The 24082-nt window shown below is 43.9% G+C and overlaps 1 protein-coding gene across 12 annotated transcripts in view; it reads right to left on the bottom strand.

The window, feature by feature from the left end:
- The window catches only part of RAPGEF6 (Rap guanine nucleotide exchange factor 6), a 105178-nt gene that overhangs the window by 5947 nt on the left and 75149 nt on the right, over window positions 1-24082 (bottom strand). For 6 of the 12 annotated variants that reach the window (XM_052689628.1, XM_052689629.1, XM_052689622.1 and 3 more), the window contains 12 exons: window positions 23550-23564; window positions 21806-22046; window positions 20334-20717; window positions 18156-18367; window positions 17157-17280; window positions 15198-15221; window positions 12641-12861; window positions 10742-10927; window positions 10145-10279; window positions 8704-8817; window positions 5629-5848; window positions 3026-3537 (listed from right to left, as the gene is read on the bottom strand). In XM_052689628.1, coding sequence (XP_052545588.1) covers window positions 3026-3537; window positions 5629-5848; window positions 8704-8817; window positions 10145-10279; window positions 10742-10927; window positions 12641-12861; window positions 15198-15221; window positions 17157-17280; window positions 18156-18367; window positions 20334-20717; window positions 21806-22046; window positions 23550-23564 — 2388 coding nt within the window. Of the gene's footprint in view, window positions 1-3025; window positions 3538-5628; window positions 5849-8703; window positions 8818-10144; window positions 10280-10741; window positions 10928-12640; window positions 12862-15197; window positions 15222-17156; window positions 17281-18155; window positions 18368-20333; window positions 20718-21801; window positions 22047-23549; window positions 23565-24082 lie in introns of those variants that run through there. The other 6 variants (XM_052689634.1, XM_052689623.1, XM_052689624.1 and 3 more) reach the window with 5 other exon arrangements.

The raw sequence follows: 24082 nt of genomic DNA on the forward strand, positions 1-24082 counted from the left end.
CATGCTTTTAATTATTTTTTATCCTATATCTTAAATTCTCTGTTTACAGGTGATGAATAACCAGAAATCACCTTTGGAAAGGCTCCATTACCTTCTGCACTCACCAAGAATTGCTGACAGTAGCATTTAATCACAGTGGCCATTTGCAGAACTCACCCCCTGCCTTCCTTTCCCATCCATCGCTCCTTCACATCTCACAGCCCCTCATCCCAAACTTAGCTTCCAGCACACGACCTCCCCTCCCACCCACTCCCAGCTCAAGGGCTCATATGCATGTTAAATTGGGCTTTTTCCACACACAAGTTGCAACAGGATCGTTTCAAAGCTAGGATAATTCAAAAATCTGTTAGCAGAGTAAATTTGCATTCTTCTTGTGGATACATTTAAAACAGTGCACGCTCATTACAGTTTCAATTACTTCAACAGCTGCAGTATCTTCTTACAATGAGGTGGAAGAACAAAAATAAAGCTGTGTTTCTTTTCGTGTCGGGGACTTGTGTGATTCTGGGCAGTAGTAGCAGGGATGGGAGTTGGTTCCTAAGGGATGGCCTCAGTACATGGCTGGCTGCTAGCAAAATGACACTGGATTCACGTGGTAGGAGCTTTAACAAATGGGTAGAGGTGGGTAGAGGCAGTGACTCTGACTGAGAGAAACCCTTTTCATTACACTTTGGCATTACACTTTGTTGGGTCTGAGGCTGACAAGGGTGGGTTATGTTCTCCTGTGAAGGAGAAAGCTGCAGCTTACCTGGAGCTATAACGAGTCTGCTCTAATAATGAAGGTTGGAATAATGGGTACTTTGGCTCAGTTCTCTTTCATACTATTTTACAAATGCTATAAAAATAAATAGCACGTCATATCCATCATTTTTTGTCACTCACTCACAGTCCCTGGGGATTACAGACCCTCCCACCAGCTGTCCTGCAGGGCTGGGCTTTTTCTTGCAACTCCTTTACCCTCTCCTGTTCCCATCAAGATATTCCTTCCAACTAAAAATCACATCTCCTGGCCTTTCTCTCTCAAATAACAGAGATACTCTACCACTCTCTTACCGCCTATATACTCCCAGAAATATAAACCCCCTTCCTTCTCCATGTGTGCTCTCAAGCAGATGAAACATGGCAGTGATCAACTGAAGCTTGGAACACAGCTTGGGAAATCCATTACAATGTTAGGAATAGCTAAGGAAAGCCATTTAATAATTAAGATCTGAACTTAATTAGAACCATAACGTCATGGTGTGTTTTAGGTAAAATCTCATCTTTTAGGTAAAATCTACTGAAGTTACAAAACAAAGTGCATCACAGATCCCCTGCAAAGAGCTGATTACCTACACAGACATTGATTTTATAAAGAAAACAGGGTGATCCACACAGTGGTTAAGGGAAACCTCACTAAGAGGCAGAAATAAACTGTGTACTGTGGGTACAAAGTAGGAGAAAGCTTTTCCATTTGGACATACAGTGATGGTCCGTCATCATCCCACACTTTCTTGCCTGTAAAGCAAAGGTTGCAGCAAGAAACGTTCAGTGCTACAGAATGCAGAGCTGGGCACGGAGCTGTGAAGTCATCGCACCCACTGCCTCTGCCAAGAGCACAGTCTGCCATCAGTGTGTGGGGAGTTGCTTTCCAGCCCTGTTTTAAAGGTTTCAGGCAAGAAAGCTCGTGCCAATTCTTTTGCGGACTATTCAACACCAGTTCTCATTAAGCAAATGAACTGAAGGTTCTTGTTTTGTTTACAGTATTCTGAATTCAGGCAGTCATGACGGACTCTGGTAACAAGCTGTTTGAAGGGAATAAGCAAATGGTGTGAAATAAAGCAAAAAAATATCTTTGGTATATTGTATGATGATGCATAGCTCACAGATTAGCATTTGCAAACCATGAATCCTATCCACCTCCATCAGCTCTTTAAGCAGGTGAGAGCATGCTCTGCTTCAGCACACGGCGGGGCGCTGCTTACCGGTGTGCTGTGACTGCACACAGGAGGCAAGCTACACGGTGCAGTGTGCAAAGGGAGTTAAGAACAAGGGGAGAAGCTGTGAGCAAACGCAGCACGTCCTGAACAGCAGCTAACGTGCCATACCCTACAGCAGCTCATCAGCAGTCCTGAGAGGTGACACTGGCGGAGTGCATGCATAGGAGTGAGCTGTGAGCAAGTCTGCTGCAAGGGACCCCACGCTGCCTCTGCAACTTGCACTCCAAGACCTCCACCCTGTGTGCAATTTTTATTCAGGCAATTACCTTTGATAACATAAGCCCTCTAGCAATCTAGGCAGTAATTAATGTGCATTTCAGCTGCACTCATGGCTTAGAGTTTAGAAGCTTTGTACTCCACGTTTTATCTCGTTCATAACCCAGATCCTTTTTTTGGGGCAGTTTTGCCACTGAACTCACTAAGACAGTGGAAGAGCATCTCACTTGCTAAAAGCTATGCGTCTTTGAGAAGACATAAGGCTTTCTCCTTTCACCTGTAGTGAAACTGCAGCTGTGCAACCAAATAAATGACAGCGTAAATCAAAACTTTGCCCTCAAGCCTCCAGGGACAGAAGGACTGCAGCCAGAAGGTGCCCAGCTCCAGAGGTGGGGCTGCTTTGCATCACCCAGGAGTCACACTCCTCTCTCTCTGGATCATGGAAAGTCTGCTCTGTGAGGATGCTTCGAGGAGCCAAGGCTTGCTGCTCCTTGCCAGAATGAGGGTTTGCAGTGATGAGGGTTTCAAATTCCAAAAAGATAAAAGGTCACCGTACAGAGAGGAACTGCCTGACATTTTCATGAAGGCAGCTCTTCCGCAGACCCATGAAGTGTTTGGGAAGTGTGCTGCTTTGTTATTTCAAGATTCGTATTGCAAGGGAAGGTGGTTTGAAAACACACTGTCTGAGCAGCGCTCTAATTAAAACCACATGTAAAGCTGAATTTAACATGCAATCCAGCCCCCGCATCTGCTGATGTCATTTCTTAACAACTCAATATCAAAATGCAGACCAGATGTAGAAGCTCCCATGCGCCGTTGGCTTGCCTTACCTATCAGGCCTTTCTCTGTACTCGAAGTAACAGTTTTGTACGCCGTGTCAGTGCCAGGCTTAGAGTCCAAAACCTCTGTCTGCTCTGACGTCGAGTTCTCCAGCCCCCTGCGTTTAATGGTCCCATAGTTTGTCTCGTACGTGTCTGACAGGGAGCTCGAGGAGGCCCAGCTCTGCCGAGACTGATCGAGCTCCGTGCTGGCTTTCGACTGCCTGTTGTTTTTGGAAAAGGCTTCGGAATATAAATAGGCCTCCTCTGAGTAACAGTTTGTGGGATCAACCTCGGCGATGGGTCCGTCCAGCTGGGTGTGGCGGTAGGAATTGAGGAGATCCCAGCTCTTCTGGTTTGGGATATTCTGGAAGTTGTCATGAGAGCTGCTTGAGCACGAGGTCCAGCTGCCCCGGCCGCTGTCTGCTGCCTCCACCGTGATGTGCTCGTGGGAAATCTCCTCGTTGCTCATGGAGGAGGTGAAGGCCATCCCTCTGATCAGAGCGGGCCTGGTGACCGACCAGCTGCAGTTGGAAACAACGGGAATCAGACACCCGTCAGCTTTTAAAACAACAACATTTCTTGCGTAAACAAACGGTTGCTAAAAATCTCTGGTCAATATCACTACATAACTAAGAAAAAAATCAAGCAGTCAGGTTTGCAGGAATTTAGAATAAAGAAGTTATGACTAGTAGACTATGCTTATATGAACAACACAGGAAGCACAATATGAAAACCCAACGCTATCCTCCTGCAGTTTATTGACATACTGGAGATCAAGGAACTCCTTAGATACGTGCAAATAACTTCTTTTCTCCTTGCTTTTCTATTTGACAAATTCTAGCATAAGAACTGTTTTCTTACCTCCAAAACCCACTAAAACTAAGGCATGGAAAAGCAGCCACAGCCCTTGGATAATCTGCCTCCCACGTGCAATCAGAGCAGTGAGTTTAGCAGGCAGCAACTCACTGTGATTCGGCACTGAAGGTGGCTTTGAATACCCAGAACCAGAGGTGCCAGGGACCCCTGCAAAGGGACATTTTGCTTGGCACACAGACTGCTCTGACTGCACTCTCAGCATGTGCTGTGCCTTTTAGAAAAGGGAATTACTTCAGTTTACAAAGCTCACCTTTTAATGCCCATTTCAGCACAACAGGATAAATTAAACCGACTTCTTAAAAGCTGCAAAGCATATGCTAATAATCTTTTTTCACGCAGGAGAGAACACCACAGAATACTGGCACGTTAAAATCAATTACATAGGAACACAAAGCTCTGTGTAGTGTCCAATCATAAAAAGATTAGATTGCTTTTGAGTCGACCTACAATGATTAGAATTGTAAGAAGAATCTCCCATTGACTTGACTCCACAACATCTGAGGACAGAAGAAGCCATCCCGAGGAGATTCCCACATAATCAACTCTGTGGGTTAAAATGTAGTAAAACCCAAAACGTCACAGTTGAAAGGGGCATCTCAGGATATGACCTCATTGCACTCAGGTAACACCACCTCTTGTGCAAGTGGCAGAAAGCTCCCGCTCTGCCTAGCCAACAAAAAGAACGGTAACAAAAAAATCCTTTAAAAGCTTATTAGAGTATGTTAAGTGACTGCTTCTGCTGACCGAGGTAACTGCTGGGATCCTGTTCTGCTCTCCCAGCACTGTATGGTGAGTGCTTTGTTAAATATCACAACAGCTTTTAATGCATTTGCAGCCTCCTGCAGAAGACATCCAGCTGAACCCACTGATGCGATTAAGCTGTTGTCTATACATGTGATAAAGTTTCATGGGAAAACATAAATTTCCCACACAGAGCAGCCAGTGCCTCAGCTTCTGGCAAGTGCTTAACACCATCACAGTGTCACGGAACCACAGGGGTTGAAAGGGACTTCTGGATATCTTCCAGTCCAACTCCATTGCTAAAGCAGGTTCCCTACAGCAGCTGCACAGAACAGCATCCAGGTGGGTTTTGAATATCTCCAGAGAAGGAGATTCCACCACTTCTCTGGCAGCTCGTGCCAAGGCTCTGTCATCCCCACAGCACAGAAGTTCTTTCTCATGTTTTTATGGAACTTCCCATGTTGCAGTTTGTGCCTGGTGCCCCTTGTCCTGTCACTGGTTACCACCAAACACAGCCCTGCCCTCCTAATGCCCTAAAGATACTGATCAGAACTGAGCAGATTCCCTCTTGGTTCTTCCTCCCCAGGGCTCTCAGTCTGTCCCCATCAGGAGGTGCTCCAGGCCCCCATCTCCGCACCCCCCTCTGGGCTCTCTCCACAGCAGCTCCCCATCTGCCTGCAGCTGAGAGCCTCACAGTGTGAGGATGTGCCCTCCCCAGGGCAGAGCAGAGGAGAGCAGACCCTCCATTGCCTGCTGGCCACACTCTGTGCCGTGCACCCCAGGGCACCACTGGCCTTTTTGGCCACCAAGGCACGCTGCAGGCTCATGGCCAATCCATCAGTCAACCACTGGTCAACCATGACATCACTGGCCTTCTCGACCACGAGGGCACACCGCTGGTCACGGTCAAGCACACTTTGCAACCACCCTCCCTACAGCTTCGTTCCCCTCTCTTCCACCAGAAGAGCCCAGCCAGCCCAGCACAGCTGTCTCACCCAGGGCAGGGCTGCCCGTACTCTGCCTGGGAATGCTCCTTCCGTTCCATCCCTGCTGAGTCCACCACCAGCAGTGACTGTGACAAGCTGCGCTCGTCCTGCAGCGCGGCCGACATCGAGTCCACAGAGCAGTTGCTGACGATGCTGGAGCGGGAGGAAATCTCACTGTGACTGGAGTCTGAGAAGTTGTCAGATTTGGTGGAAGGAATGAGGGCATAGCCTGAGGGAGAGAAGGAGAAAATGTCTCATTCAACGACAAACATCATAGCTCTCTAAATGAAAAAAAGAAGGAAAAAATCAAGCCCAACTTGATGACAAACAGTCCACTGAGGTTTTTATGGTACTAAAGCCTTTAGCATGTCAGCATCTATCCTGCAATTTACTAACGCAAGCCAGGTGCCCCCAATAACCTAAGCAGCAGCTCCACAGAGATCCACACCACATGGTTTCACCAGTACAGACAGGAGCAGTGTCTGCAGTGTGCACAGTGGGCGGATGGGTCAGATCTCTCCCATTTTGCACCATTCAGTTCCAGTAAAATTGCAGCACGCTCCCACAGCTTCCTCTGGCCGACTGCTGTGAGACTCACAAAAAGATTTTGGCAGTGGCTGAGGAGACGCTGACTGAGGTAAAAGCAAGCCATCAGCACTCGGGGATACACCATATGGCCCATTTCAGCTTTATTAGCTGTTCCAGGATTAACAGATCAGGAAGCGAAAGTGGGAAACAGCAGCAGAGCCAGGCCTGCAGGAAGGAACGGCTGAAAGCCTCAGTGGGTTCAGAGCAGAGCAACGCACTCCTGCTTGGTTCACCCTAACCCTCAAACAACAAGTTTCAAATACAAATGATGTACGTAGCCACATATATCCAAACCTCCTACAGCACCTGGGTAGACATCAAAGGGACCATCTTAGGGCCCTCCATGCACTCTGGCTGCGTGCACCCTGCATACTGCTCTGCTGGCACAGCTGAGGTGACTCAGAACAGGACGTCTGTCCCTGCACAGTGTCACAAACTCCCTCAGTATGGACAACTCACTTAAACCATTTATTGTGAGCATCTTACAGGAGCAGGGAAAGAACTGCAATGAACTGAATAAGGCAAACTTCACCTGTGCTGCTCTGAGGGCAAACATGCTGTGGGGTCCTTTGGGGTGATGGACTGGCCCTCTCCAGCTGAGGAAAGCTGCAGGAGGGTCCTACACTGTGCTGTTTGATCAGCCTCCTACTACCTGAGTTCAAGATCCTCAGATTTCAAGCTCTCTGGAGCATACACCTCTCTGGATAAGTCCATGCACCATCTTGCAGGCAGGCAGAAGCTCACTCTGTTTCTGCTGTCAGGAAACAAACTCAGGAGGTATCTGGTGTCTGTTACATCTGTCTAGTTTGTTGTTTGTTTGAAATACTTTGTCTCAAGTAACTGTCCCACAGCTGTTGCTTGCTCCCATTTGTCTGAGGGCAATAGGTCCTGGGTTAATGACTGTTTTGGTGCTGTTTTTGTTTGTTTGCTTAAATTTATTTATTTTTCTTAGTTCCCATTGAGTTTCCCAACTGCAAATTCACCGCATGTCAAGAAGTACAGCCCTGCCTTATGCTGCCTTCCCTGGGAGCATACAGCCTACAATATGCCTTACACTGTGTGCAAAGCATTATAAAATTAGAATCTTTATTTGAAAATACTGGGTCAACAGCTGCTTCACATATAGGCAAATGAGTGTCTGTAAATTAATGGAAACATTGCCTTCTTGCTTTACAGGAGACCATATCAATACACAGTTGACACAGTCCTTGGATTAGTATTTTTTCTCCAATTTCCTGCCAATTAATCAGTTTTTCACATCATTTCTATCTACTAATGCCTTTCAGCTGGGCTGTCACACATCCACATCAGTTTGGTGAAAATATGAAGTGACCAGGAAATTAAAAACCACACCAGCAATACACACAACTTGAAAGCTGACGTGATTTGATCCACAAAAAGCACTCCAAACAAAGATCATGTAAGATGACATTTGGAGCCACTAGCATACAGCCACCGAGTGCACAGTTGCACTTTGTGGGATTTCACAGTTTAAGCTTGATTATTGCTATAAGACTTTAAGAGCAATACAGGCAGAAAATATCATCAATACCATCAAACTACAGAACCGGTACACTTACGATTGAAAAACTTAACATTAAGGACCAGCATTTTTAATACTGAACTTCAGTTTCCTTTCCTTTGGCAATAATTAATATCTCATGTTCTTTATTTAGTCCAATAGTCTCTTTAAATTAACACCACTGTAAGAAATGTGCTCAATGTGCACACAGGAACAGGAGAAATGCAAGTCTTTGCTGGACTGAAAAGCTTAGCAGCAAATCCACACATAGACCCAGCAATGCTGGAAGTGAGCATCTGATTTCCATCACAGGAGGGACTACTTAGAGTCAAATGAAGAGAATGTTACAGAACTTACTGTTTTGTTGGCATCTGCCAACACTAAGAGAACTGCCACTGTACCTGCTCCCTGATTTTCCACATCTCTCGTTATCTATGACGCTGTAAGTGCGGTGAGTTGGTAACACTGCCACAAACACCTTCTAGTTTTGGACAGGTGAATGAAGTACATTGGACAGCTTAAACACATCTCAGTGCGCCTGTTGTAACTGCATAATGCTAACATAGATCACATCAGTGTAACTGACACTGAATGGACATCAGTCTGTCTTCTAAAAATACATCAGAGAGTCTTCCTTCTCCTCCTAGGGCCCATCTGCAGACAGTCACATGTCAGTGAATTGCTGTTGCTATAGATACTTGCTGTACTCAGAGCATCGCTGTCTCTGTCCTTTTGGGTTTTGCTGCTTTCTGAGGCTTGAACGTGCTCTGCTTCCCTTTTTGCAGTAAAAGCTGTTCTTTCCCTGGAGAAGCTTCTTTCCCTAAGTCTTCTGAACAGGAGTCCCTTCTCTCTCCTGCGCTCACGCTCAGCTTCTGCCTTTTCACTCTCGTCCTTTCTTTCTCCCTTCTCGCTTATGTCAGATCTGTCTCTTGCTTTGACAATCATCTGTATTTTCTTTTGTAAGTAAGCCCCACCTATTCCGTAGCTGCGCTGCCCGCTGTTCTTGTTGCTGGTTTCACTGGCGAGGGACGAGGAAGACCCAGAGAGATTCATCTGACTGCAGTTATCCGACCTTGGGATGTTACCAACTGCAATGAAGTACACACAGGCAAATCTTGATAAATAACAGCGAAAGTAATGGGTTGATTTAAAAAAAGAAAACAAAACTTCAGTCCTACTTGCACACCACTTGGGCATAGCTCAAAAGAAAATGAAATCTAAGATTTAGTGAAACGTGTTCATGCCTAAAATTATGTCTTTCAGCTGTCTGTGAAGCACCTAATTTAAGTTCAATGAGCTGTGCACACACAACAGGGTATGAATTACCTTAATCAAATTAGTCCAGTGCTAACAGTATGCTAAAAGCAAGTTGAATTAATGAAATAATCCCCCCAAGAAACGAAGTATTTTCAAAGAAAGTCAACTAAATTAACATGTTTACAGGAGAAATAGAAGAGAAGTGAAATCCCAGTGGAACTGGGTTTGGCAGCCCAGGTAGTCGAGGTTCTTACACATATGCTGTGTCTAAGTAAGTGACATTCTCCTGAAGAAAACAGTATCTCGTGAAGGCAGAAGCGGATGGGCCAGCAGATCTCCCACTGAAACTGGTGAGAAGATGCAGCAAGTCACCATGCCATGCCATGCCAATGCTGTGGGGCTCTGGGCTGCCAGTGAGTCAAAAGCAGCACAGAAGGGATGGAGAAATGCCTTACACTGTTGGACACTGACCACACTGGCTCACTATAAAGTGGTGTTAAGAGATTTCAAAGGAATTCCCATCCAAGCTTGACTAATGATGAAGTGATGCAGGTCTTTTACGAAGGTATCAAAAATAAAGGGATTCTCAGGGCATCAGTATAGACAGGGATAAATACAAAGCCCTGTGCACAAGAACAGAAAATATCAATAGCAACTCCAGGATTTGGATGAATGCACTACTTTTGTAGCTATCAAAACCAGCTGTCCTGGAGATTTTATCTCCAGCTCCCTCTAATCCCTTGATACTCCAGCTACCTTAGGCAAAAACATAAGATGTGAATAGCTGCAGTCTGTGTGCAACATCTCTGTCTTCAGGAAATCCCCAGGTTTGCGAGTCCTGTTCACCCGAGGGGTCACCTAAATCAGGACTGATGGACTGGTGGGTGCCACAGCACTTAAACCTATTGGGATCTCTGTCAGAAGCACTTAAGCTATTCTAAAGAAATGAATCCTTCCAGTCCTTACAGATTAGGTCACTTTGGAGGCCAAAACATGTACAATATATTGGAAAACAGCGTCTATTATTAACGGACAGAAACACACAACTCTATTGTTGACATGAATTATGCACATTACCACCCCTCTCACATGAAGTTACCAACAAATGATCCTGTGACAGATGCTGGCACCTGCTGCACACCCCTGGAGCACACGTACCTTTGCGTGGAGAGCCCTGAGGAGAAGCTGGGGGGCTGGAGTGCAAAGAAGATGCCATGGACATTGTGTCATCTGTCTGCTTCTTGCTACTTACTTCCTCAGACAAGCTTAATGACTTCTGTGGTGAGCCTGTACCTGTGACAACAAAGGAGTCATTTCAAGCTATGCAAATATGTTACAAGTATTTTAACAGATAATAGTGCTTTGCAAGCTTAGAAACAAAGTATTTGATGCTCAGAAGGGGCAACAAACAAACGTTGCCCCTTTTGAAAAGAATGTTCTCACAACAGCGTTCCAGAGCTCAAATATTAAATGTATTTGATTTGTTCCAACAATTTCACATATATATTTCAAAATATATTATAATTCTTTCTGTCAGGAAAATAAACCAACTATGCCATTCTTCTCAACTGAGGCAAGACATCTTTAGAATGTAAAAATACACAGGAAAAGGCTCAGCACTGTACATCCAACCTGTTCAAGAGAGATATTAAGACTACCTTAGAAGCAGTCAAGAGAAGGACTTAACTTAGACGCCTGCATAAAGGGATCTTAAATAACCCACTCAGCTCCAGCTGGCTGAGCAGGGATACTCACTGAAGGTGACATGATCCTTTGTCAGCCCCTTCTTCCTGCTGGGGTATAAGTTCACAGATGGAACCTGAAGAACTTGGCTCATTCTGTTCTGCTGATGGGCCTTAGTGGTCTGACCGATCGATCTCATGGGCACTGGAGACATTTCTGAGGATTTTGCCCCTCTTCTCTCACTTAAATTCTTTGTCACTGTTATGGAAAAACTGGATATCAGTATTTGGCCCTTCGAATTGCAGGGTTATTACAAGCACAACCAGATAAAGGCAACTGTGGAATGAAGCAGACAAAACATTTGGAACACTCTGTATTCCCAACACTCCTGTCTCATCACACTGAAGAGGCAGGTGCAAAATGGCATTTAAAAAAGTAAACTGTTAAGTGTCATAGAGGTGCTCCATCCAAAACCAAAAAAGGTTGTGTTTTATTTCAACTGCAATTGAGTTCTGTATCTAAAATGCTCGTGCACAAAAGCAGAACAGCATCTCCTTCAAAATGACGTAATGCCACAGAAAGGAGAGGAAATGGTCGTTCTGCATCCAGCATCAGATCTCTCACTAGGTGGCACAATTGATTTACAGCACAGGGCACTGATTCAATTTCTACTTTAATTACACAGCAATTAATAAACTCTGGAGTTAAGGCCATCCGAGTTCCCCTTAAGTAACCTTGGAATTGTCTGGACTGCAGCATAACTGCTGCTCACTGCTCCTGCAAGCAGAACTGGAAGAAAGAAAGAAGGCGTGAGGGTGGGCAGCTCTACCTCTGACTTCTCTGAATGTGAGAAAAACAAATTATCTGCACAAAAGCCATCTGCAAAGCCATGCACCAGCACCCCAGACAGAAGAGACACAACCTTAGCAACTCATGCCTTCAATCTTCCTATTCAGAGCTCCTCTGTTATTTCCAGCAACCTCAGGTGTAAGACCAATGCCAATGCCCTGAATTTGACATTTCAACACAGAGTCAGGTGTTTCCCTACATAGTTTCTATCTGAGAAAAAAAAAACAACACAGAAAGGCTCTCTGGGAGACAACAGGAATTTGCGCTCTTAATACTGAATAATGGAAAGGACTTCAAGCTTTATCTTCAAGGTGTCATTTCCTATTCATGCTTTTAGGTTACCTCATCACAGATAAAATGGTATTTGAGGACAAAAAAAGGTGTAAGATGCTGCATTTGCACATCAAACAAGCATGAGACATTACTTGATTAGCGAGGTTACCACCTTGCTATTTTGAGACAACCCTACTGATCAGGAATCTGAACATTTCTAAGGATCAAAATAAAATGCAATTACCATTTCTCAGTTTGAAATAAGAATTACTGTGCACTGTGTAAGAGCAGATTTGTTCAGTTAGACAGCTGCACAGGACTTCAAATTACAAAAACTGTCCCGCTATCGTCCTCTATTTTGGACTGTCAAGCCATGTCAATCCCATCAGTCAATATTGACTTGACTTCTGCTTCTCAGCAATCTTGGTTTATTCTGAGCTGTAAGTCACTGCAGCTTCTGTATTGATTTTGTCTCGTTTCATTTTCTTGCTGTTCATATGGTAAACGTTACTTTTATCCTTCCTAATTCTGTACAAGGACAAGAGGGCAAGAACAGAGCTAATGTGCTATTGAATTTCCTTCCAGGCTGATAAAAAGACACACACTTTAAGAACTAAAGGTTAAAATAAAAAATGTCACTGAAGTTTTCTGAACTCAGCCAAGATCAGAATGTTAATGCTGGCTTGCTGAAACTCTATCAGTTTGTGACGACATGAACTGACAAACGAGCTGCTTCCCAGAGCGAGTTTTCCTGGAGGGAGAGGAGAAAGATCCTAGGTGCCGCTTCCAGGGAAGGAACCATGTTTTCCATCATTTAGAACTGCCACCCTCACAGATCGCTGCACTTACGGGTGCTGTAGGCAGGCTCACACTGCAGGGACAGGATCTGGATCTTCTCCTCGTCCGTCTCCACGTTGAGGTTGGAGAGGTACTGCTTGACCTTCCTCGCCATCTGTGCGTCCTCGTACAGCTTCTTGGCGTTGAGCAGTGAGCTGCGCCGTGCCCGCTTCTTGTGAGCTCCTCCCTGCACGTCCAGCATGTTGGAGTTGGTGCTGCCCTGGCTGAGAGACCTGCAAAGGAGAAGAGCGCAGAGGTCAGGCCTGGGGTCTCAGCAGCAACGGGGAGCTGAACAGTGCGCGTCAAAGCAGGTTATTACCAGTATTCTTCAGTTAGGGCTAGTGCATGCTGATGCAAATGAGTTAAAAAAAGATGAACGGCATTAAAACGTCGGTTGTCTTAAAATACTCTGGTCAAAAGAAGAGCAGTAATTGGAGCCTAGGAAAAGGACTGCACGTGGAATTGTGGGACTTGCAAGAATGCGGCACAGGCTGTGCCAGGCACCCAATCTGCTCTGCTGATGGATTGTGCTCCTGTTCTGCACAGCCCACGCTATTTCTGCAGGACAAACTTGCTAACTTTGTTTGTCTAAGGAATTTGGTGCCCACTGTGTGCTGCAGGCTTACTGCAGTAACTTGCCACCATTTCCACAGCAACAACCACTTAGAAACCTGAGCTTCTGACTGCGCGTAAATGAGGGAAAAAACTGCTTTAAATATGCAAAGCACCACTTGTTGCATGCCTGATTTCTTTCTCCAATGAAGTAAAAACAGCAGCTCCTTGAAAATGTATTCCAACAAAGGTCAGGATGGCAGCCGTAACATACATATGCTTGTATGGACTCTCATCTATGAAAGGTGACGACATCAGTGCCCAAACAACTGATCAGATGCAGTCAGTTATACACATCACATCTGTTCAACTGCCAGGAGTCCTACGGCCACTTCAGCTCTAATCCATTTGTGTGTTTTAGTAAATAGAGACCATCACATATGTTACAAGAAAACTCCCGTGGGAAGTTGCAGCAAAGCTGCTCGAAGAGGGTGTGATTTTTGGTTTTATATTTAAAAAAATGAAAAATAAAAAAGTCAGAGGATTTTAAAAGGCTGAACTCTTTGTCAAGTTACTTCTCAAAATCTTGGGTGCGTTTCCAGAATCATTTGTGGGAGGATAAACAAAGCCCAGCACAGAAGAGCTGCCATAGCTAACAGACCCAGAATGAAACATACTGCTGGAGGAAGCCTGAAGGATTGAACAAGTTGAGTTTAAAAGCAAAGAAATGGTGGAAACCACCTGCCTGCAGTATTTTTGAAGATGATTCATAAATTAAGCTAAGAGAAGATACAAGCTTAAAAACTGTATGTATAGCTTAATTAAACAAAAAGCTAACGCTGTTACAGGCAAAGAGCAGCAGATGGCACAATGGACTGTTGACACTCATTGGAACTGATCTCTGTACAGGCAAGAGCAAACTTAATGCCTATTTTGTAACAAAACAGGAAAATACACCATCTTTCCTCATATATATAATACATATTTTACTTTATGTGTACACACTGTTTCTTCTAACTATGGAGTTCACTTTTTGAGTCAGCTTCATTTCCCTTAAAAATCAGTTTCCCTTACGACCTCAAATTCCCAGCAATGCCAAAGGCTGGCAATCACTACAGCACAGCACACCTCCTGCTCTATCATGAGCACAGCACACCTCCTGCTCTGCCTGGAAGGATTCCAGAAGGACCTGGGCCCTCTCCCCTCCATGAGCTGCACGCTGAGCCATGCCCCGTCCTGCTGTCAGCCCAGCTCACTGCAGGGAACAGCACCCAAAGCCGTGCCCAGCCTGCCCTGCTGCTGGTCCCTCCCCAGTGTACACCTGTGTCTGGATGCACAGCTGGCTTTGAGCCCATAGGATGAATAGGAGAGCTTCAAAGGGCAAAGGCACATAGGCTGAGGTATGCAGGTAGCAGCTGAGGGGCAAAGACACAGGGGAGAATGCACAAAATACAGCTGCAGGGTCACCTCCAGCTCACTGCCCCATGGCACTGCCAGCTTGCTCACCAGGTAACCCCAGTACCCTCCATCACAGTCATTTCAACATCCAGCCTTGAACAACTAAAACTTCAGCGAGGACTCTGGCATATGAAGTGTATTTCAAATACACACTAAAAATAAAGACTTTGAAGCTTAAACTCAGAGGGGGGAACTGCTCAACCAATATCAACTCAATGCCTCTTCACAGTTTAAAAAGCATAATGGCTTAAATCTGTGACACCAAGTCATTAATTTCCAAATAGAGTTTGCCTCCTGCTACAACTGCACAGCCGTTTGTCTCTATGCAGTAAGCCAAAACTCCAACAACTTCTCTAGCAACAGAAGCAACTCAGCATCTCTACAGCTGCTGCACAAAGTCGACTGTCAAATCTCTTATTCCTGTCTTCAAAAAAATACGGATTGCAGGGTTAATAAAATGCATGCTGTACTTCAGGAGCATGCACTAACGAGGAGGATGCAGTATGTTAAGAGTTGCATAATCTTTATTTATCTTAGTTGCATTCAGCTCTACACTTACCCCAAACTTCTCCACCTCTTCTTCCTGTAAGCAAGAGCCATATACATTGAAGCATGTATTTGAACAGAAAAGCACAGGAAAAAAATAAAACAGTTGAGAGTCAGGAAGAAAGATGTAGACAGGAAAGAACAGAAAAGAAAAAAATCTCTATACAGCAAAATTCGTCTCAAACAATAACACAATGTTTTCATGGAATGCAAGGACAGGACTTGCTCAAACACTCCAACATGGAAGAACATCTATCAGTTTTTTTTTGCTTATTTTTAAGATTAACCTTTGAATTGAAAATCCAAACTCACGCTACATTTTCTTGTTAAGTGATTCCCATAAGTCACACTCAGTTTTGGTGGAGCAAGCGAAAGCTTTTTAACTTATTCATACTGTAGAAACCGTGATTAAGTTAATTTATTCTTTGCATTAGGATGGCAGTAAACGTATGAGAAATCATCAGTATTCAAGTTTATGGTGCTGTTTTCCCTTGATTGCTTGCTGGAAAACAAGCCGTTTGCCAAACACACCCTGAAAAGCTCAATGCTCTGTATTAATTGGCAATGAACTCGTTAGCAGGTCTCTCGTTACCACTAACAAACATCTTTTCTTGTTCGTTTTTAATCTTCTTCAAAAACGTTTGTTGGGGCTTCATAACACAAACTGATAGATCAAACACCAGAGGCAATGCAAATGAATCTAAATGCTGAAAACAAGGAGTCGTTTCCTTTTAATCTTTGGCAGTATCACTAATATTAGATGCTGTGCATTGTAACTCGGTAGGCACTTTTGAAACTGTGGTCATTAAGACGTGTTGTGTTAATTCTGGCAAGGATACGAAAGGTAACTGTTTATTTACTACTAATTCATCTAATGATTAGGCTTCATTAGGACTCAGAATAGGAAGGAGCATCAGGGAAACTGATGTGCACATCATTTAATCTGTGAATGCCGTGTCTATTGAAAAGCAGCTAACTTAGAAGTCGCTTTGTGATTAAAAAGGAAGTTTCAGTGGCTGAAATATGACAACATGAAGGCGACCCTCTGCTTTCAAATGAATCAATCCTTAAACAACTTCTGTGAGGGATCCATTATTTTTTCCTCAGCCTTCAACCAGTCTGATTTTAAACCAAATATTCACGGCTGCTGACAGCCAGCCCTGAAGGCCAGTACCAAACAGGACCCATTGGTGTCGATGAATCCCAACCACTGGCTTACTCTGCTGCTTTTCTAAGCAGATGCTGTGCAGTTACTCATGGACCCAGCTCCCCAGTGGGCTGGGCACTGAGCTCAACAACGGGGTGGGATGGCCAGAGCTGGGGATGCTCTCTAAGCCAAGGACAAGCAAATAGATGCAGGGTATTACTCAGTTCCACTAAGAGTAATCCAGAGCTCACCAGCACCACATTAGAAGCCATGGCGCTTTTGTTTTGCAGTCTGTTAACATAAAGCCTGCTGATGTACTGCATTGAGGAGAAAAAGGAAGAAAAACAAGGCAGGAAGACACTCTCCACCTGCATACAGCCTGAAGACACCAAACATTATGTAGGTGTAGCAAGCTGTGCTTAGAACAAATTAAAAATATTGCTTTGTTGTTTTATTTTTAAATATTTTATCAGGTTTTTTGTGCGTTTAGATTGTTAAAAGCAACATTTCAGATTCACAGATGGGTGATTTCTGTGTGTTATTTTACATAGATGGTTTTTGCCTAATACTACATCGCTCCTAAAATTCGACTGATTATTTTATTGAGCATTTTCTTTTTTGCTATATTAGACAAACTGATTCAGCAGTCATTAAAAGTAACTCTTGGGAGCATCGCATTGCCAAAACTTGGTAAAGATTTGTGTTCTGATGGTAAATGTCAATGGTAAGTCACACAATGAGATACAGACGTACTGATGCACACACAAACCCAGATCCCTACCCACTGAGCCACCTGCAGTCCTACTGCCTTTCTAATTTGCACACCTTTGTCTGAACATTACGGCTGGGTCCATGTTGGCTGAGGTCATCCTCACCACTTGGCGGATTTCTTTGGCAATCATCCTGAGCTTCTCAAAATTTACCAGGCCGTCCACTTTGGAGTCATTTCCTGCACCATTGAAATGCACACACAAAAAGAATAACAATTATTTCTGTATACAGAATGTGTTTCTAGCCCCCCCCCATTAGCCTTCCTCCCTTCCTGCCCTCCATCCACAACTCTGCTTTAGTCAATGTAGCTTTAGTCAGTGTAGCAGGAAAACGAAGAACTTGAGCAAAAAGACAGACCCACTCCAACTATCTAGCACTGCTCTCATTAATCAATTTCTAAAGCAGTATGTATTAGGAAGAGGAAAGAGGAGCAAATGATGCCCAAATTCACTGGCATGAGTGCTAAATACAGAACTGACATCTGCAGCATTCACATTCTGAAAACAGCACAAATAGTTCTGAGGGATCCAAACCAGGAATCCGGCATAGTTGTGAACACTCAACCTCAACCAATTGGGAGCAGAACTTTTTGTAAGGAGAAAAAAAGGGGACAGTTTAAACAAAAACCCTTAAAAATGCTGAAAGCAAGAGTAGGAGGTGTTGTATCATCATAGCTGTCTGAAAACCACAACATAGAACAAGAAACCTAGAAACACTGCAGCAACAAGTTCTTGTAAGAGGAATATATTTCTCCTAGCAGTGCCATTACTAGGCAGCACCGTCATCCTAAACTTTAGGACAGCTAATGAAGACTAAGCATTGCTTTTAAAATATTCGAAATACTCACTTAATGTTTATTTCTTTTTGGCTGGGATTGGTCTCTTCTATTATGCAATTCACAGTTCTATTTCACTGTGCTCCTACAAAGGATGCATCTAAAGCAGCCTACTGGCAACAGCTTCCTTTTAGACATCAGTTGAATCACAGAGCACCAAAGACAGGGCTGTAACGCATTCAGTGCCTGGTTTATTACTTTGCTGTGTTTGACATTACCTTCATGCAGAAATGTGATATCCTTCTTGACAACAGGGAAGAGCGGAATAATTGGAGGCTGCATGCTCTGACTGCTAAGGATGTTGCGGTACTTCGCCATGTTTCGAGATGGATCAAAAAGATCTTGAAGGTCTCTCAGGTGCTTCTCATATTTGCTTGGTAACTTTTCCCAAGTGCCTCTGAGACGTGCCACGGGAGCCAGATTTAACCCACTGCAAGGCAGACACCGTTATTAGCTGTTAGTGGAATGGTTCCCTTTCGAAAGGAATCAAAGGGCTGTGGGGCTTTTTGGAGGGGTTACAAGCAGTTTCCACAAAGTTAACTGAAAGCTGGGGGAATGCCAGGCTGCAAGTCCATCAGAAAGCCCACTGCTGCTCGCTCTTGTAAGCAAGAGAAAGGCGGAACTGTAGACAGAATGGCTGCTCCTTATTCACAAGGAACGAACTTGGAGTTCGCCTGCCGAAACTGCACTGAGGATCATTTAATTTGCAAACCACTTTTCTCCTGTGAAAACATCTACTGCAAATAAGGACAAAAAAGGTGAGAAATTTGTGTGGCAAACACACGGCTGTAGAGGCAATGGAGAAGGGCAGCAGGCAAAATGGCAATGCTGGGGAGAACTATAAGGGAGCACTGAGGGGCTGAACTCAGAGAAGCAGATAAGCTGAACTCTGTCACTATGCCCCAGTCCCACACTAAGTAAAGATATATCCAGAATTAGTTGGACACAGTAAAAAAAAATAATTAACTGCAATCACTCCCAATGATAATTGGTCATGGATTTTGCTCAAGAAGTGTCACAGTCATTGCAAAGTTTGACCGTGCTTCTAGGTGCAGTACTGGAAGGTGATGTCCTCCAGCACTCACTGTCAAACCTGGATTGATGCAATTTGCTCCTTTAAGAAGATTTTTCTTCAGTTTAAAAGTCTCCAAAACTTATTTTGCCATTTTTTTGACCACAGAGTTCTCCCCATGCTATTGTAAAGTCACAAACAAAGCCTTTCTCTCATGAGAAACCTAACATATGTCCCCACACAGCTTCTCTTTTCTGTGCTATATTAAGATGGTATCTTCCTGTTTCATGTAACACATGGCATCGTATTGACATGAAATGCAAGGCAGGAAAGAGAATCCTTGTGCCATATGCCAACAGAAACATACTCCTCTGGAAACCAGGGCAAAATAAAAGCTAATTTATTTGCTACTTTTTGATCAAAGACCACTTCAGTTGTGGCCTTGTGAGGCTGAACTCAGAAATAAGACAAGTTAATTTTCCACCTACAACAAAGCATGGGAGATTAGGAAGCAGGAAATAGAAATTAGGCTCAGCATCCACATTTGTATTCACCATGTACCAAGAACTCACAGCCCTGACGGCTGAGCAGCATCTTCTAAGGGAATTCATTAACTCTTTAACACACGGCTAAACAGAAGCCTGTATCATTTGATACAATGGCAATGCATGGAAGCAGACCTTCTGAAATTAAAATTATAAAATGGTATTTTCTACGACAGGTGCTGGGATGCAGTACGAATCCAGAGCTCTGTCTGATGAATCACAGTGATTTTTTCTTTTTAATACAATCAGGGCTTTGCAAAACTGCAAATGAAAGAAATGCTGAACTGTCACCATTGAAGTCAAAGTAGCAGCACCAAGTATAAATCAGAAGAGAAAGTCTAATTGTGAAGAGGAAAAAAGAGGAATGAGCTGATGAGTAGAAAGAATGAGAAGGAATATTCAACTAAAACAAGACTGATTTGAGGAAGCCCTTACGATGAAAGGAAGACAGTAACCTCATCACTGCAGATATGACTCAATGCACATTAAAAAATAACACTGACTGAAAAAAGGGAAACTGGGTGCTAGAATCACAGAAAATGGCAGCAACTTTCAGGCACGTTTCTCAACTTCATCAATCAAACGGCGTTCTTGTCCAAATCTTCTCCTTCCCTGCTAGGTAATGGTTAAAGAGGAGACAGTCACACACAGAGACTGAGCTTCTGAGGGCAAGGGAGGCACAGAACGCAGTGACAGTGATCCACTCTGGCATTTGGAAAAGCCTGGCTCTTCCCTTGACACCACCCCACACCACTGGCAATGTGTGAAGATATACCTTCACATGAACAGAGCTGCCCGTGACACCACGAATCAGGTCTGACAAATGGGAAGTGCTTTACCTTATAACTGCAAACATGGAATTGAAGTTCTTGCACTCTCGACAGTGGAGGGCAATTTTAATAAAATGCTTAATAATCTTCATCCTTTTGAGTTGGTTGGGCTCTGCTAAAATCTCCATGGCAACCCAGAAGGTCTCTTGATTTATGACGTCCTCAAACTGCTTCAAGTGAGCATTTCCTGTTTTGGAGTCCAGCTTATAAAGGTCATCGATGTACTCCGTAGGCTCAATGTTACGGAATAACTCGAAGTCTCTCATGGAAAGCTGAGTGGCCACCTCAATGGTGCTCAGCTGTAGGAGGGAAATCTGGCTCTCTCTCAGCAGCTCTTGAGCATCCTCGTCTGAGCATAAGGTTTCCGTCTCCATGTTGTTTTTCAAATAATACCTAAGAACAGTCGAGTTGCAACAGAATGTTAGAGATGCTCTTCAGAGGGTGCGTGAGAACAAAGGCGCTGAACCACAGCCAAGCAATGCAGACATTACTGACACCAGAGGGGTGTTTGGAGGAGAGCATTTCCACCTTGTTGGTGACAATTGAGAATAAGAGGCAAGGAGAGAGGCAGGGACAGCGTACCCTTTGTACGTTATGTGCCCCATCCTTCAGCATTTCAAAGCTGTTTCAGTTTACCTCTTTGCTAATGTTTTCTGTACCGTACTCAGTAACATGCTGCAGCTTTCAACTTCAAACAAAGGTCGCTTTTCCATTCGTAAATTTAGCAGAGAAATAACACTTTAAATGCACATTAGTCTTGAGAAATCTCTCATTTCTCTATTTCTTAAACAAATTAAGCATGGTTTCTTATATAAATACAGTGTGGCATATTAATATTTACATGAAGTTCACAGTATTCAGGAAATGAAAAGGTATCTGTAAAATTAATTTCCATGGTCAAAAGCAGTTCGTTTTCAGATACATAGAACTTTATTTCTCATAAATTCTCTTTGTTGCTCAGCAGAGAAGACTAAAGAAGTTTTTGCTTAATAAACTCCTTTCTGGCATGGAGCAGGTCATCAGATAGAGCCGAAGCACTTTACATGTCAGAAAACATTTGTAACAGTTTACATAAAAATGGAAGAATTTATCTCAGGTTAGTATCAGTTCATTGCAACATGACATCACTGGCAAAAGTTAATTGCATACTTTAATCCTGAAGTACATATGGAAAGTGTCAGACGAAATACAAGTTTTTCTTTTTAAGTGAAAGCCACTATACGTTATCCTGATTTGCTGAACTTAGCTCTCATAAAGAGAGCTTGCTGTAAAGTCAGGGAGGATGTTTTTGCTTAAGGAAAAGGAAGGTAAAACAGGGAGAGAAGGAAAGAGAAGGAAAGCACTGCCGACATTCACCTCCTTACTCTTCCAACAGACACCCGTCTGTTTCCATTAAAACATCGCTCCCCACGTTCTTCCAGATGCTTCAACCCTAACATGCAAACAAACCCCAAGCCAACCCCAAACAGATGCTGCATTACCTCCCATTGAGCTGAATCCTGTCGGCCAGCTTGGAGAACTGATCAGGAAGGCGGCGCTGCTTGATGACCCCCTCGGGGCTGACGGACACCTCGCACAGGGAATACGTGTCCGGGGCTCCGGTCAGGTTGAACTCATTGACGGCGTGACTCACCACCTCCTTGGCCGTGGTGTCCTTGCTGATGATGATGTAACAGCTCTGCTGGTCTGCCTTGAAAACTCTTATTACTTGGTCTGGAATATCTGAAATAACAGAAGAACACCTTGAAAGTCGGAAGTTACTTTTCGTGTGAAAAGACAAGAGGTCGCTTTCTGCATCGTTTGGTAAATTTCCATGTAAGCATTCAGTCTTTGAATGGAAAAAAGAGGAGTCTTTCACCTCTCTGCACTTCCACAGCTGAATTAACTTCTACCTCATCCCATGAACACGAAGCTCGAGACATCTACATGTCCAATGACTGTCCTGTACACGGCCCTTCCCAGCGTACACCAAAGTCCTTGGAAGCATTGCTCCTTTCTGGCTTTTTTCCTGTGATCCAGAGTTGAGTGCCAAGGTGCTCCTGCAGGGAGGTGCACGCACGTGGGCAGGAGAATGCAGGTGAGAAGGGAGACCTGGCTGCATCTGAGAACTAGCTGCACACTTCTACACTCCCTCTCTCAACCTGAAGGAACTCAGCTGCTGCCAGCAGCTAATTCTTTTGCTAGTGCACCTATTTAAAACATATTTTAGGAATTATAAACGTGTCAGAGAACAGTTTTATCTGGGGCAGACTATCGCATGAAACAACTATTTAAAGAAATGCATGTTTAGTTTATAACTTGACACTTGGAAATAATTCTCTCCATTACAGTTATTACAGATTCTCAAAATATCTCTGACTGGCAAAAAAAAAAAAGTCTGAGGCAAATGTATCTTAAGCCCCACAGCAGAGATGCCCAGGGCTATTGCAGAGGTGCCTCCTCCTCTCTGTTACTCGCCCAGCCTTTAATAATCTCAGTGGTAAGAGCCGCATCCACAGACTGGGGCTGGCCAGGCAGGGCATCCCCTGCCCAAGGGAATTGTTTGGGAATTGTCTGCGCTCATTAAAATCATCACAGATTAACACAAGAGCCAAAACACCCATACCGTGTTATTAGCATACCTAAAAATCAGAACACACTCAAGTTTAAAGCCCAAACTGAAGTCTAGTTTGGAAGGAAAGGAATGCCATGCAACCAGAACATGATGTGACTTGTAAGTAGCAGGTGATGGAAACAAGCACACGTCCATCTCATCACCTTCTCTTTTAAGCAGGTAAACATTAGTAAAAAGTACTTTCCTACACACAATTCAAGTTCTGACTGAACAGGACGCATTTCCAATTTGCATGCACAAATTTTAGTTAGGCGAAGTTCAAAAGCAGAACAAACCCAATCTCAAAATGCATTATCATCCAGCTTCCATAAGAGGGATGCAAGTAATTACGTTTAAAGCAAGATCCCAGAGAAGTGAAGCAGCCTGCCTGACATGTCTTCCAGCATATCAGCAGCAGAAATGGGAATTAATGAGGCATCTCTGCTTCAGCCCAGCCCTCTGCCACGAGCTGCAGCGCTCAGAAGGAGCTCCTATGGACTTTTATTAAAGGGAAGCTCACAGGACTCATGATTACCCACTGCCCAGACAGTATAACTACACCAGTGCAATGTGTTATCAGGCAAGCCATGCAACATTAAGGCCTTCAGGATGCTGCACATCGGGATACTTACAGTAAAACCCAACAGCTGCGGGCAGGGAAGAAAGAGAAACACCGTGTCAGCATCAAATCAAGATGTAGATGTTTACAAAACTTAAAGAGCATGTACTAGATGGTCAGAAATATTTTGGTTTTCTCTAGCATTCAAAAATAAATGCATAGTTGTTATGGTAAACTTGTGAAGGTCCAGTAATCTACTGCTCATATGATGCAGTAACTTGTACAGTAGTAGATTATTCTTGGAGAACACGTGAGTAGCTCTCTCCTCTCACATGTAGACAGTAAGAAACTGGGTCTCCAGAAAGAAAAGGAACTTATTTGCTATGGATATTTATGCATTTGATAGGATGCATTTGTTCCTTTTAAAGGGGAAAACTGCAAGTTTACATAAACATAAGCTGTAGCCAGAAGGCACTTCACAGAATATATAATTATGCACAGAACTTACATCTGAAATAGGGAAACACGGTTCTGACTTGACATGTTTACAGGCAGCTGCATGTAACAGCAAATACCTCCCGCAGCCACCCTATCTACTGAGTTCCT

Source organism: Tympanuchus pallidicinctus, unplaced genomic scaffold, assembly GCF_026119805.1.
Source record: "Tympanuchus pallidicinctus isolate F22 unplaced genomic scaffold, pur_lepc_1.0 scaffold25, whole genome shotgun sequence".
Taxonomy (NCBI): Eukaryota; Metazoa; Chordata; class Aves; order Galliformes; family Phasianidae; genus Tympanuchus; species Tympanuchus pallidicinctus.